Source organism: Lethenteron reissneri, chromosome 16 (genome assembly GCF_015708825.2).
Source record: "Lethenteron reissneri isolate LAM-NWPU_2019-01 chromosome 16, ASM1570882v1, whole genome shotgun sequence".
NCBI classification, from domain to species: Eukaryota; Metazoa; Chordata; class Hyperoartia; order Petromyzontiformes; family Petromyzontidae; genus Lethenteron; species Lethenteron reissneri.
In genome coordinates this window covers 1,672,087-1,685,050 of record NC_083794.1, presented here as the reverse complement: position 1 = coordinate 1,685,050, position 12,964 = coordinate 1,672,087, and the positions used below count along the sequence as shown (strand labels likewise).

General features: G+C 48.5%; 1 protein-coding gene across 3 annotated transcripts in view; it reads left to right on the top strand.

The window, feature by feature from the left end:
• Window positions 1-12,964, top strand: part of LOC133342851 (caspase recruitment domain-containing protein 10-like) — a 77,430-nt gene that overhangs the window by 41,974 nt on the left and 22,492 nt on the right. For 2 of the 3 annotated variants that reach the window (XM_061552178.1, XM_061552179.1), the window contains exons 11-17: window positions 279-407; window positions 1,121-1,178; window positions 2,631-2,721; window positions 6,182-6,246; window positions 7,092-7,170; window positions 9,474-9,675; window positions 10,517-10,649. In XM_061552178.1, coding sequence (XP_061408162.1) covers window positions 279-407; window positions 1,121-1,178; window positions 2,631-2,721; window positions 6,182-6,246; window positions 7,092-7,170; window positions 9,474-9,675; window positions 10,517-10,649 — 757 coding nt within the window. The remainder of the gene's footprint in view (window positions 1-278; window positions 408-1,120; window positions 1,179-2,630; window positions 2,722-6,181; window positions 6,247-7,091; window positions 7,171-9,473; window positions 9,676-10,516; window positions 10,650-12,964) is intronic. The other variant, XM_061552180.1, reaches the window with a different exon arrangement.

Below are 12,964 nucleotides of genomic sequence, written 5' to 3'. Positions count from 1 at the left end.
GCAAGTAGCCGATTGACTTGGCAGTGGAAAGTCCGCACTGATGTTGAGAACACAGCCAGAGATGGAGTCGCGGTTCATGCTTTGAGAAACGCGGCCATGGGCAATGCTCTCGTTATTACTCCACTCTTTGTTTTGTTTGTTAATGTATTAAATGTAAATGTTGTTTTGGAATAGTATGTACCATTTTATTGTATTGACAATTTGTGAAGTCTTCGTGTGTATACATTTGATTCGTTTTTGCACAATCAAGGAATGCACGTGTGCTTTTTCTCTTAAAGAACCTGAGTCATCCCCACGTGATCAACAAGAGTACATCTTTGCAAGACAACATCTCGAATTTATCACTCGATTTCCACGATGAAGTTGGTCTATGCAACTCACTCCCAGCCTCGACCCTGAAAGCAGCGGTATGTGTGTGTGCGCGCGTACGTGTGTGTGCGTGTATATGCGTATATGTATGTGCGAGCACGTACATGTGTAAGTGTGTGCGCATACGTGTGTGTGTGTGCGTAGCTGCGTACATGTGTACGTGTGTGTGTTCGCGTACGTGCATACGTGCGTACGTGTGTGTATGTGCGCGTATGTGCGTACGTGTGTCTGTGAGCGCATACGTGTTTACGTGTGTGTGTGTGTGTGTGAGTACGTGTGTACATGCGTGTGCGCTTACGTGTGTATGTGTGTTACATTGAGACCCTTGTATTGCCTCTGTCCTGGAAAAGTAGCTGGGCTGCATTATATTTCTATCTCACAAACGGTAATCGCAACTTTCCACGCAGTGGTACTGCACGATACGTCCCATCAATTGAATACATTTGATGTTCCCACGTTTTGAATCGATAATGTTTTAGCGTGACTGACTTTGTACATATATACGTGGGTGACAGTTTCCTGCCATAATCACATGTCCCTTGTTGATTGTGGCTTCAGTGGAAATACAGTTTAAATTCCTCATCACGCACAACTTGCCTGGGATACTTGCTGAGATTAATTCCACCTTAAAACCGGGAAACATCATGAACGTCGTGTGTTAGACTTGTGTTTAATAGCTGCTCACTCGCAGCGTGTATCCTGTGGTAACGACATTTGGCGTAACGATGACTGTGATCCATCTCTGTTGCAGTTCATGGAAGCCCACCAATATGCTTCGAGGGAAGATGTGACTAATGGCAAGTATAAAGGTATGCTCAATCTGATTTACCTTAAACATTATCGACGTAACAAATGATTGTATTTCATGTACGTCTCATAGACACTGCAGTCCACTCCTGGCCCTGGAACCAACATTTTTTCTAAACCACATAAAATAAACGTATATACTATGGAACCCATCAGCTGGGATGGCCTTCTGGGAGTGCATCATATCAGCAGCGTTGGATCAATACAAGCAAACTAGTTCGGTTTCATTGATCGTCTGATGAGTTTTTATATTCTAGTGCACCATCACGATGAGATGCTGAATCATGAAGGCCGTGTGGCCGATGGGTCGTGGCAGGAATATAATGTGTGGAAATATGAATATGGGAATGAGACATAGAGTAAACTTTGGATTGCGAGCATAATTCGTTCTGGAAACGTGTTTATAATCCAAAGCACTCGTATATCAAAGCACTGGTATATCAGTTGTGATCACGTGACACTCGGCAGACAAAGCGTATACACGTACTACTCGTATTGCAAGACCTCGCTCGTTTATCAACTTTCATGGCGATTAAAACCGTTTCTGATTCTGATTCAGATTTTTTGCTCGTCTTGCAAAACACTCGCAGACCAAGTTACTCGCAATCCAAGGTTCTACTGTACTTACTTACTTATAATACAGGCTTTTTGGGTTAAATGGCGTCAATATCTAAATGTGTCGTTAAACCCGCCACCACTTGACACAGCCAATTAGTAAGGTTTGTCAGGTAAACTAAACGTGACAATTCGTGACGAGTACAGGACACCGGTGTGTCACTAGCACATCACACTGGTGTGTTGGAGAGCAAAGCCACGACATTTACAATCCGAGTACGACGTTTCACCAGTAATTACAACTAGCATCATCAGGCGACAGCCGGATTTGTATTATGGAGGAAACTTACTTTCGTCATTAACATTCTCGACAATAACACTCAATTGTGCATTTGTGTCAGGTACTTTTTTCTTAACAGCCAATATCACGTCCTTTCGCTTGCGTGCGTGCATTCTCTCATGCACGTGTTTTTGTTTCCTGCCGCCTCGGACGAGATTCCAAGCACGTGCCTCTGCACGTTGCTTCACGCGCTTTTGCTCGATCCTCGTCATCAGTGTGCAGGAAACGCCACCGATATGGCTTCCACGCACCGGCAAGAACTAACCAGGGCTGCCGGCCAGACTTGAACCGCAAACGTCTGCGACGGGCGGCGAACGCTTCCGCCGCCGGGCCGCGTCGTCATTTTGCCAAAGTGGTTGGCTTCGTTGCGATCGTGAGGCGGATTTTTGAAAAAATCGAGGTTCCGGAATAACGTGGTGGACATTGGAAGTTTTAACGGCTTTGTTCATGGGATGTGTGGGTGGCGGGATGGATGTGTGAAGGGGACGTACACAACACAGCCGATGTTCTCACGATAACGCAATGAACGCCCCTCATGCCGCCTCTGCTTTTCCTCTAGAAGGGTCGCCGACGGAAACCGCGCCGAACAAGGCGGAAAACGACAAAAGCCCAACGGTTGATTGCCAGCATCAACAATTCCGACCTCCCAGGTGATGCACGGCACCGATGGGAGCGGCTTCACCCACACGTTCACTCACCACGTTCACTCACACGTTCACCCACCACGTTCACCCACCACGTTCACCCCACACGTTCCCTCACCACGTTCACTCACCACGTTCACCCACCACGTTCACTCACCACGTTCACCCACCACATTCACTCACCACGTTCACTCACCACGTTCACCCACCACGTTCACCCACCACGTTCACTCACCACGTTCACCCACCACGTTCACTCACCACGTTCACCCACCACGTTCACCCACCACGTTCACCCACCACGTTCACTCACCACGTTCACCCACCACGTTCACTCACCACGTTCACTCATTACGTTCACCCCACACGTTCACTCACATGTTCACCCACCACGTTCACTCACCACGTTCACCCACCACGTTCACCCACCACGTTCACTCACCACGTTCACCCACCACGTTCACCCACCACGTTCACCCACCACGTTCACTCACCACGTTCACTCACCACGTTCACCCCACACGTTCACTCACATGTTCACCCACCACGTTCACTCACCACGTTCACCCACCAGGTTCACCCACCAGGTTCACCCACTACGTTCACCCACCAGGTTCACTCACCAGGTTCACCCACCAGGTTCACCCCACACGTTCACCCCACACGTTCACCCACCAGGTTCACCCACCAGGTTCACCCACTATGTTCACCCACCACGTTCACCCACCAGGTTCACCCACCACGTTAACCCCACACGTTCACTCACCACGTTCACTCACATGTTCACCCACCACGTTCACTCACCACGTTCACCCACCAGGTTCACCCACCAGGTTCACCCACACGTTCACCCACCACGTTCACCCACCACGTTCACCCCACACGTTCACCCACCACGTTCACCCCACACGTTCACTCACCACGTTCACTCACACGTTCACCCACCACATTCACCCACCATGTACACCCACATGTACATCCACCACGTTCACCCACCACGTTCACACACCACGTTCACCCCACACGTTCACTCACCACGTTCACCCCACACGTTCACTCACCACGTTCACCCACCACGTTCACCCACCACGTTCACTCACACGTTCACACACCACGTTCACACACCACGTTCACCCACCACGTTCACCCACCACGTTCACACACCACGTTCACCCCACACGTTCACCCACCACGTTCACCCACACGTTCACTCACCACGTTCACCCACACGTTCACTCACCACGTTCACCCACACGTTCACACACCACGTTCACTCACCACGTTCACACACCACGTTCACTCACCACGTTCACTCACCACGTTCACTCACCACGTTCACTCACCACGTTCACTCACACGTTCACACACCACGTTCACACACCACATTCACCCACCACGTTCACCCGCATGTACATCCACCATGTTCAACCCATACGTTCACCCACATTTTCACCCGTCATGTTCAATCGCACGTACATCCACCACGTTCACCACATATGTTCACCGACATTTTCACCCGTCACCCATCACGTTCACCTCACACGTTCGCCCACCACGTTCACGAGGCGGCCTCGCAGGCCCGGCTCGGCCCAAAGGCCACGAGGCGCTTACCCACGCGCCTCCGCGTGGCTGCCGCGTCTGCGCGAGAGACGTCGTGTGAACAGTGCCGGATTATCGTAGTAGCACAAGTAGCTACGACAAAGGCTACGGGCCTCGCAATTTCCAGGGACCCGCGCTAAATGCTTTCAAGCTATCAATTCCGGTTCGATGATTCTGCACTTGCCCTATTACTATAATACTATACCGCCTTCAACTTTATGAACGACTGTGTGTTTAAGGTTAGAGATTTGTCGTATTATCTGGCTGCATAGCAAATGAAAAAATACAATTATTTTACTGTGCAAGTAAAAATGTATTGTTTTAATATTTACGTGTTTTTTTTTTAAATTTAGGGCCCCTTTATAACATTTGCTACAGGCCCCCCGCACTAGCTTCATCCGGCACGTCGTGTGAAGCGCCGCTTACTTTCTCGAGATTGCTCGTAGAAATCTCCAGACAAAAGAAAAATCGCCGGGACGCAATAGCGACGTTTGGGCATTGAAACGGTTGAAGCAGCACACCCCAAGGAAAAATTAGACGCCTTCGAAAATGACGGAGGCTGTGCGTTGCGGCGGTGTCAACGCTGACGGCTTTGTGAATGAGAGAGCTCGCGGGCAGGAACGCTGCGACAGCGCTCTCCATTGGCACCGCCGTGGTGTGCCAGCAGTCGTGCGTTCTCACTTCGGGGCAGCACGCAAGCCTTGTGTGGATCAATATGGAGAGTGTCGCGTTGGACGCATGGAGCGCCACGGTGGCGAGATGTTAACTACCTCGCCAGGTATGAAGGAGGTCGTGGGTTCAATTCCGACTGACGTCTGCTGCTGTATATTTGAAGTTTGCTCGTCTCTCTCCCCGTGGTCGCGTGGACTTTTCTCCGGGTCCTCCGGTTGTTCCCTCCACATTTAGAATGAACGTCACGCGTTTAGAGAATGTGGCTGCCACTTCGTTGAGACATCACTTGTGATAGCCAGGTCGCTTCTTAAAAAGAGTTATATAAATTTCGATTTAAAGCTTTCGTGACTGCAGGGATTCATCTTCTTGGTTCTTTCGGTAAATTCAATACAATTCTCACGACGTTTTGGCCACATGCAAGCAGCCGTCCTCAGGTGACTTTACTGAAAGAACCAAGAAGAAGAGCTATATAGCTCAGGAGCCTTCACTGATAAAATTATAAATACAATTTAATTGAAGCGTTTAAAGTTATATTAGAGAGATGCTTTTTACCCATTTGCTTTGTTTATCCATCTCCAATGAGTCAATCGGCAAATCACGTGTGGTGAGGTAGAGTGTGGGTACCCCCAGCTTTTCTGGCCAGCGTGGAAGAGTAGGCCAAATACACTTTAGAGGGAGGCTCTCTGGCGCTCCCTCTCAGAGGCCCTTCCACCAGTTACCAGGTAAGGCCTACCGAGCTATGTAGCTCTTTTTCAGAAGTGACCTAGCCACAAATGATAGCTCAACGAAGTGGCTTATCGCATGGACATTTATAACAGCAACATACTCTCAACACGTGTTTCTAAATTTGGGGGGAGGGGGGGGGGAAACCGAAGGACACGGGGAAAAATCCACGCGACCACGGGGAGAGAGACATGCAAACTCCAAATATACAGCAGCAGGCGTCAGGGTCGGGATCTAATACACGACCTCCTGTAGACCAGGCGAGGGAGTTAACATCTCACGCCCGCGGCACCGCCATTGCAGGGCTGTGCCTTCACCTCGCTCTGAGGGGCACTATTTCGTGGCTACAATGGAAGGACCCTCTGATTGAACAGCGTCGCTCGTTTCCCTGCTTTTGAACTCACTGGACAGGTCGTGGCACGCGTGCCGTGTGTGTGCGCTGTGTCTGCGTGCTTTCGTGTGTCTCATGCAGGCTTCGTCACGGCAATTTCGATGCATTCAACACTCCTGAAAACCCGCGCGTTTCAAAACAGCACGGTATGTGCTTGCACTGCTCTCTTATACGACATATCTGATGCTCGGGACTTAGAATAAAATTTAAAGATAAAAAATATTCAAGCCATTTTCAACGGACCAGCGTATGCAAAGGCCTCCCCTACACCATGTCAATCTTGTGTGTGTTTTATTGACCGTACTTCACCACGCTGGTCTGAATGGTTGGTGAATGAGGTGGGGCGGGGGCGCAGGGAGATGGCAGGATCGGGTTTGGGTAATTGCTTGCTACTAACGATAGTCCCAGAGTCCATAGCGCAGTAGCGCACTAACGGTTGCCATTTTGCATTTACGTGATTGACGGCTTCATCGTATCTCCAGTCCAGAGGTGTAGATATTCTGGGCAGCTGGCCCCAGACTGACGCTACGGTGGCGAGATGTTAATTACCTTGCCTGGTATGCAGGAGGTCGTTGGTTCAATCCCGACCCTGACGACTGCTGCTGTATATTTGAAGTTTGCGTGTCTCTCTCCCCGTGGTCGTGTGGATTTCCACATGACAAGCCACTTCGTTGACCTGTCATTTGTGGCCAGGTCGCTTCTGAAAAATAACTATGCGGCTCAGCGGGCCTTACCTGGTAAAATAAAATAATTTAATTTTCATTAAAATATTTATCTTTTCGTTAATTTTGCCAGTTTTGTAATAAAATATATATATAAACTGAGAGTCCATTATGGGGGGGGGGGGGTGGAAGAGCCCACGTAGTGCAAAATGTACAAACGGTCGGCGCGGAGTGTGGGCCCACACAGTGGCCCATGCTGGCAGAGCTCCCGAGGAAGGGCTCTAGACGGCCGCGGTGTTGTTGTTACTGTTGCTGGTGTGCACATTGTGCAACAGAGGAGGAAGACCCGACCTCCACTGATAGAGACACAAGGGAGTTGCTGAAATTTCCCGACTGCAGGACGGACAGGTAAAACACGCACATACCACCGTAGCTCGATATATATACGCAGTAGATTAGTGCCTGGAGCTTCGTTCGTATGTCAAAACATCGTATTCGCTTGTGACGTTCGTCCTATGAGAATGCGTCACCAGCCTCCGTAACTTACCATTTCATCCTATAAACACCTCTCACCATTCATATCGTAAAGGAAGACAATTTATGTTGAAAATAAGGTATTTTTCATACTGTATACTATTAAAATAAAAATAAAACTTGGCATAAAGAAACATAGTGTACTGTGCGTTAAAAAATGTTCACACTCGCCAGGGTAGCCTTGGGCGCAGTCGTGAGGTTACATTGTCCACCAAACGCCACTGCTCCTTAGAGCACGCTGCTTGGCCGAGACGATTGTAAACAAACATTCTGTGACCTATTGGGGTGCACAACACTCAAGAAACCGGATCATATAATAATTCGATTGTTATTTATGTAGTACTATAGATGGACAACAAATTAATTATTTAGCACCTATCTATTTCTGTACATTTATTTCTTGTTTTACTTATATATATTTTTTACCATTAATATAATAATTATATTTATACAGCACTTTTCATCAAGGATCTCAAAGTGCTGTACAGGACACATCAGCAACAGACACTCAGCACAAAAATAATATTATAAATACGTTTTAACAATTTATTAAAATAACTAAACGTTTAATAAGCAGAAGCATATAAATAGGTTTTAAGGCGCATTTTTAAAATGTCCACGCACTCAAAGATTCCTAATTCCTCGTGGAAGAGCGTTCCATAGCCTGGGGGCCACAGGGGATAAATCTCGGTCACCCATAGACCGAAACCTCAACCTGGGCATACTGAAAATGCGTATATCGAACATTCGCATATCGAGATATTGCTGTACAAGTATCGATCAATAAGACCGCGTGGGTTTAGAAGTAAACATTTTCCGAGGCGACATTTCTGGCAATGGCCTTCTTCATGGCAAATAGCCCAAAACGTCTCCTATCGTGTTTTTTTCTTTGAAGGCCACGGGTGACCCTGATTCATGTCATTCAGTTTTCTCGTTATTTGTGCTCGTGCACCACTGCCAATGCAGCATCACCAAGTCATCTCCTCATATGAAACATTTTAGTTTGTGTTCGCTAAAATGCTGTTCCACCTGGATAATCCCATGGTTGCAAGTGGTGTCCGTGGTATCAAGTGATGCACAGCACACAAACATCGCAATGCTCATAACTTATCTGAAAATTACTCAATTGGGATCACATACAGAGCAGCAGTATCGCTCCCCACCAAAACTTGGCAGGACCCGACTGAAAAAAGAGTCAGCGGGCCTTACCTGGTAAAATAAAAAGAGTCGTAGTAGTGAGTCACGATTGACACTGGAGTTGGCCAGCAGCGGCTGGTGACACGTTAAGTGTAATTGGTGAATACCATTCAAGAAAACATCGGAGAGAGATTTCAGTCATCTCAATTGTGCCCTCATTTATGGCGGTTTTTGTTACTTTCGCACGAAAAAAAAGGTCTTTGTGTGATGTGGAAAACATTCCCATGAGACGTGAACTTCACTCGGCTTGTGCTGACTTTGCACACCGAAGCCACGAGTATCTCCCCATGCCCTCGAGATCAAACTAAGAGTGACCAAACTAAGAGTAACCAAACTAAGAGTTACCAAGCTAAGAGTGACCAAACTAAGAGTGATCCCTTTTGTAAATCTATTTGGTTGGTATATAATAACTAGCTTCTGTTCAATTTGTAACATGCCAGAAAAAGTATTTGGTACGCGTACATTTACCCTTAGTGAACCTGATCTAAGGAAACTGGTTTAGTATTTGGTCGTGGGACACAGACACAGTGGAAAAGCATGATGTTTCACATAAACCCTTGGTTACTGAACGCCTTTTGAAAGACCCAATGCAGAAGATCCCTGCGTTTGATCTTCCACGAGGCTCATGTTCCACCCTAAATCGCATCCACTGTGCAAACCATGGCAGTAGATGCGGATACCCAATACACAAATGGAAAATTAAAAACGCTGCAGTGTGCGACTGTGGTCATCCAGAACAACCCATACAACGTGTGATGGCGCAATGCCCTGATCCACATCGTAACGGTACATTCCACTGCTCCTGACTCAGTTGTTTGGCTTGACCACCTGAATGTACGAAAGAAGAGGAAGAAAACTTAACGTGTGATTTTACCAGTGGGCTCCAGCTGGGAAGGCTGGCATCGTGGGCTCGGATGCAGTTGAGAGGCTGATGTCCTTGCTAATTGGCCATCCCCATGTCCCCCCTCCCCCACCACCAGGCCATTCCGAGTCAGCCCATTGACGAGCGATTTGCCCCAGAACCCAATACGGCCCGTGGTGTATCGCACGATTCTTGCTAAGACCCTCATCAACTGGGTGACTGTGATCGGAGGAAACCAGACCGGGGTCTTTCTGCAAACCCCTCACAACGGCCAAGCACCGGGCCTCACTGGACTGGAGGAGAACTACCAAATCCTGACGGTGAGACTCGTGTGCCCGACGCTCGCAGGGCGGCCTTCGCCTGCACACCGCGTAAGGTCCAGGCACGCCATCATTTTGTCTGGGGTACGGTGCACTGTAGTTTTTTTTTGTACAAATATACAACTGAGAAACCTAAGCTGGTCGTGAATAACATAATTTTGCCGACTTAAAGCATCAACAATATTCTTGATAACGGGAACACAATGCAAGTGGTAGAGTGTTATCTAGTTTGGCATTTTCCCAGGCAGGGGTTGGCAACCAAAATAACAAGAAAAGGCATTTTTTCGAATTTGGTATAAAAAAAAAAAATCGATATTTCAAGAGCCACAATGCACTATGCGAATACTGTCACGAAGCCTTAAAGAGCCACGGCTTCCCGGCCCCTGTTCCAAGGCATGGATATAACATGACTGCGCTAATGTATTTAGTCATAAACGAGAATGAATTAATTACACACGAGGTCACGGATGCATTTATCCATTTGTAAGTTTAATTGTGCTCTGTGTGAAGGCTTCACGTGCGTTGCATTGCAGCATACGATGCTACGTATTGCAAACACCCACACACAAGCACGGCGATGCAGCATTCAAGGCAACATTTCTGTCTGCCACTTAGCAGGGAGAACGAGGTTGATGTCACCGCAGTTCTGAACCTACTCGATGCACACTGCCATCCGCTCGTCACCTTGCAGCTCTTCAGATGGAGAGTCTTGCGTGATGGATAATTGCGTTACGCGATCCGTCAATGTCGACGTCAAAGCGCGGGGATTGCAAGGATGCACCGGGGAAAAAACGGGAATGCCCTCACTCGGCGCAATACAGATGGTTACCAAATTCCACAGGTGGAGGGACAGATGCGCGGGCCGATGGAGAGACAGAGGTTTTTGCTGGAGAATACAACGAAAGAAGAGGCCACGTGGATCCTTCAGAATCTCACGGCAGAGGTCACGCTCTCCCTGAAGCACAACCCAGAAGGTGGGTGGGACAGCAGGTTGCAGCAGCAGCAACAACAACAATAATAACCATGGGGCATATGCAAACTTGTAAACCAAATCATGTCACTTTGAACAGCCAAATAATAATACGATATTCGTTTCGTGTTTATGATGAGTATAAAAAAATAATCTGGATGAGCCAGCGCTACGAAGAAAGTTATTCTTTAAACGATTTATGTTTGAGCAACATATTTGATTTCTCACGTGACAGTTGTTTTTGCTCAGATTGCTGTACATTGGTACCCCGGAGATGGAACTTAATTCGTTCCAGAAGGCCATTCGAACACCGATTTGTTCGAACACTGAATTAATTTTCCCCATAAGAATGAATGTAAATGACATTAATTGGTTCCAGACACAAGAAATCTCTCATAAAGCACTTTTACACGAAGTTTACAGTAATTATATGCATAAAATCATACAAGAAAACAAGAAACAGTAAATAAATGGAATAAATGAATAAATATATAGAATAAATGAACATTGAACTTCACTTTACCTGTAGTAAGGAGAGTTGATGGCTTGAATGGAAGGTGGTGAGGGGGAGTAGATGGTAAAACCATTGTCCGGGCAAGCATCATGCACGCTGGCCATACGCATCTCAGCCGTACAGGTTCTTTCAAGTCGCGATTGCCCGTTCGACCTCCGAATTTCGTTCGGTTTCCGGGGCAAAAAATGTTCGGAAATATCGTTCGAACACCGATTTGTTCGAGTTCTGGTGCGTTCCATCTCCGAGGTTCTACTGTACTTTATTGAATTAGTTTTTTTCTTTGCTATTGCGGTGACCCAAGGTCCCTCTTGCAAGTGAGACTTTATCTTAGTCTCTTCAGATCTCAACCTGGTAAAACAAATCAACTTGACCTGGTGCTGGTAGCATTAAAGCAGCCATCTACAAACGAGTGTCTGTGTGCACACACAGACACTCGCACATTGGCTTGTGCCACTCTGCGTTGTGCGCCAAACCAGAACGGACTGACAAAGCACTTCACTCATCCTTGGAAAGAGGCATTCCTCCTCTGGGGTCGATTGTCGGAGTTGCCACTTCGTAGAGAGTGAACGTGCCTACGTTAGAACGAGGCGCGATGATACATTAGTACGGTTTGCTATGTACGGTGCGAAAGAAGTTTAACATACAGTAGTACCTCGGTTAATGTTTTTAATCCGTGTGTAATGCGGGTGTAAACGGCCCTCCGGAGGTGCCGTCATGAGGGGAGGAGTTAGGTCACGTGGGGGGGAGAGGGGTTGAGTATAGAAGGAGGGGAACCGGAAGAGGATGGGCCAGTGACGGGGAACTAGGAACAGAGAGAGGCCACGAAGGGCGAAGCGGAGGGTGGCGAGATCGCCACGAACACGGGGGGAGCGAGGATCGGCACCGTTGGCCAGCGGTGACCGACCCGAAGCAGCGAGGAGGCTGCAGTCAGCAGCGGGGCTGCACAGAGAGTCAGCAGCGGGGCTGCATACAGAGTCAGCAGCGGGTCTGCATACGGTAGCAGCCAGAGGGTCTGCACATAAGGGTAGCAGCGGGAGTCTGCATAGAGGCAGCAGCGAGTCTGCAGGGAGGAGGTTACAGTAGATGAAGCAGAGAGTCAGAGGGAAGAAGAAGCTATAATAGCAGTGAATAGCCGGGGGCTACAAATACAGAGTTATAACAGAGTGCCGTGTGGGTGAAGACGAGAACCCAATAAAAGACACGAAGACAGAAAGAAGTGTCCGAGTCCTTTTATTACACTGGAGTCAGAAGTGAAACGGCATGGCGAAACAACTGAGGAAAAAGAATATTCCATCCCCGGCGTCGGCTTCATCTTCGGACGACGACGATCTTCCTCCTGCGGTCGGCTTCACTTCGGCGGAGGGAGAGATCCGTGAGGGCCCGGGCGTCGAGGAGGTGGCCCCTTCGTCCGACCCATCTGCGTTGAAGGACGAAGATTTAAGATGGACCCGGATGGCGGAGCAACTGGCAACCCTAAAAACCGTCATCACAGAGTTGTGTGACCTTGTCACGCCAAGGGCGGCGTTGGAAGGTGATGGTGGTGATCGGCAGGAGCCCGGGTCGTCTTCGATGGCGCCGCCATCGGCCACGCGGCGTGAAGACGCCATCTTGGGCGTGGCGCACCACGGAAGGCGGGAAGCCGCCATTTTGGGGCCGCCGCGAGGATCGTCCGCCATTTTGGCGACACAGCGTTGCGACGCCTTGCTGAACTTACCGCCGGAAGAGTCAGCGACGGACGGAAGCAAGCCAAGGAGTCGCAGTCGTCACCTTACAACCGTCAAAGAGTTCTCCATCGGGGGCGATTG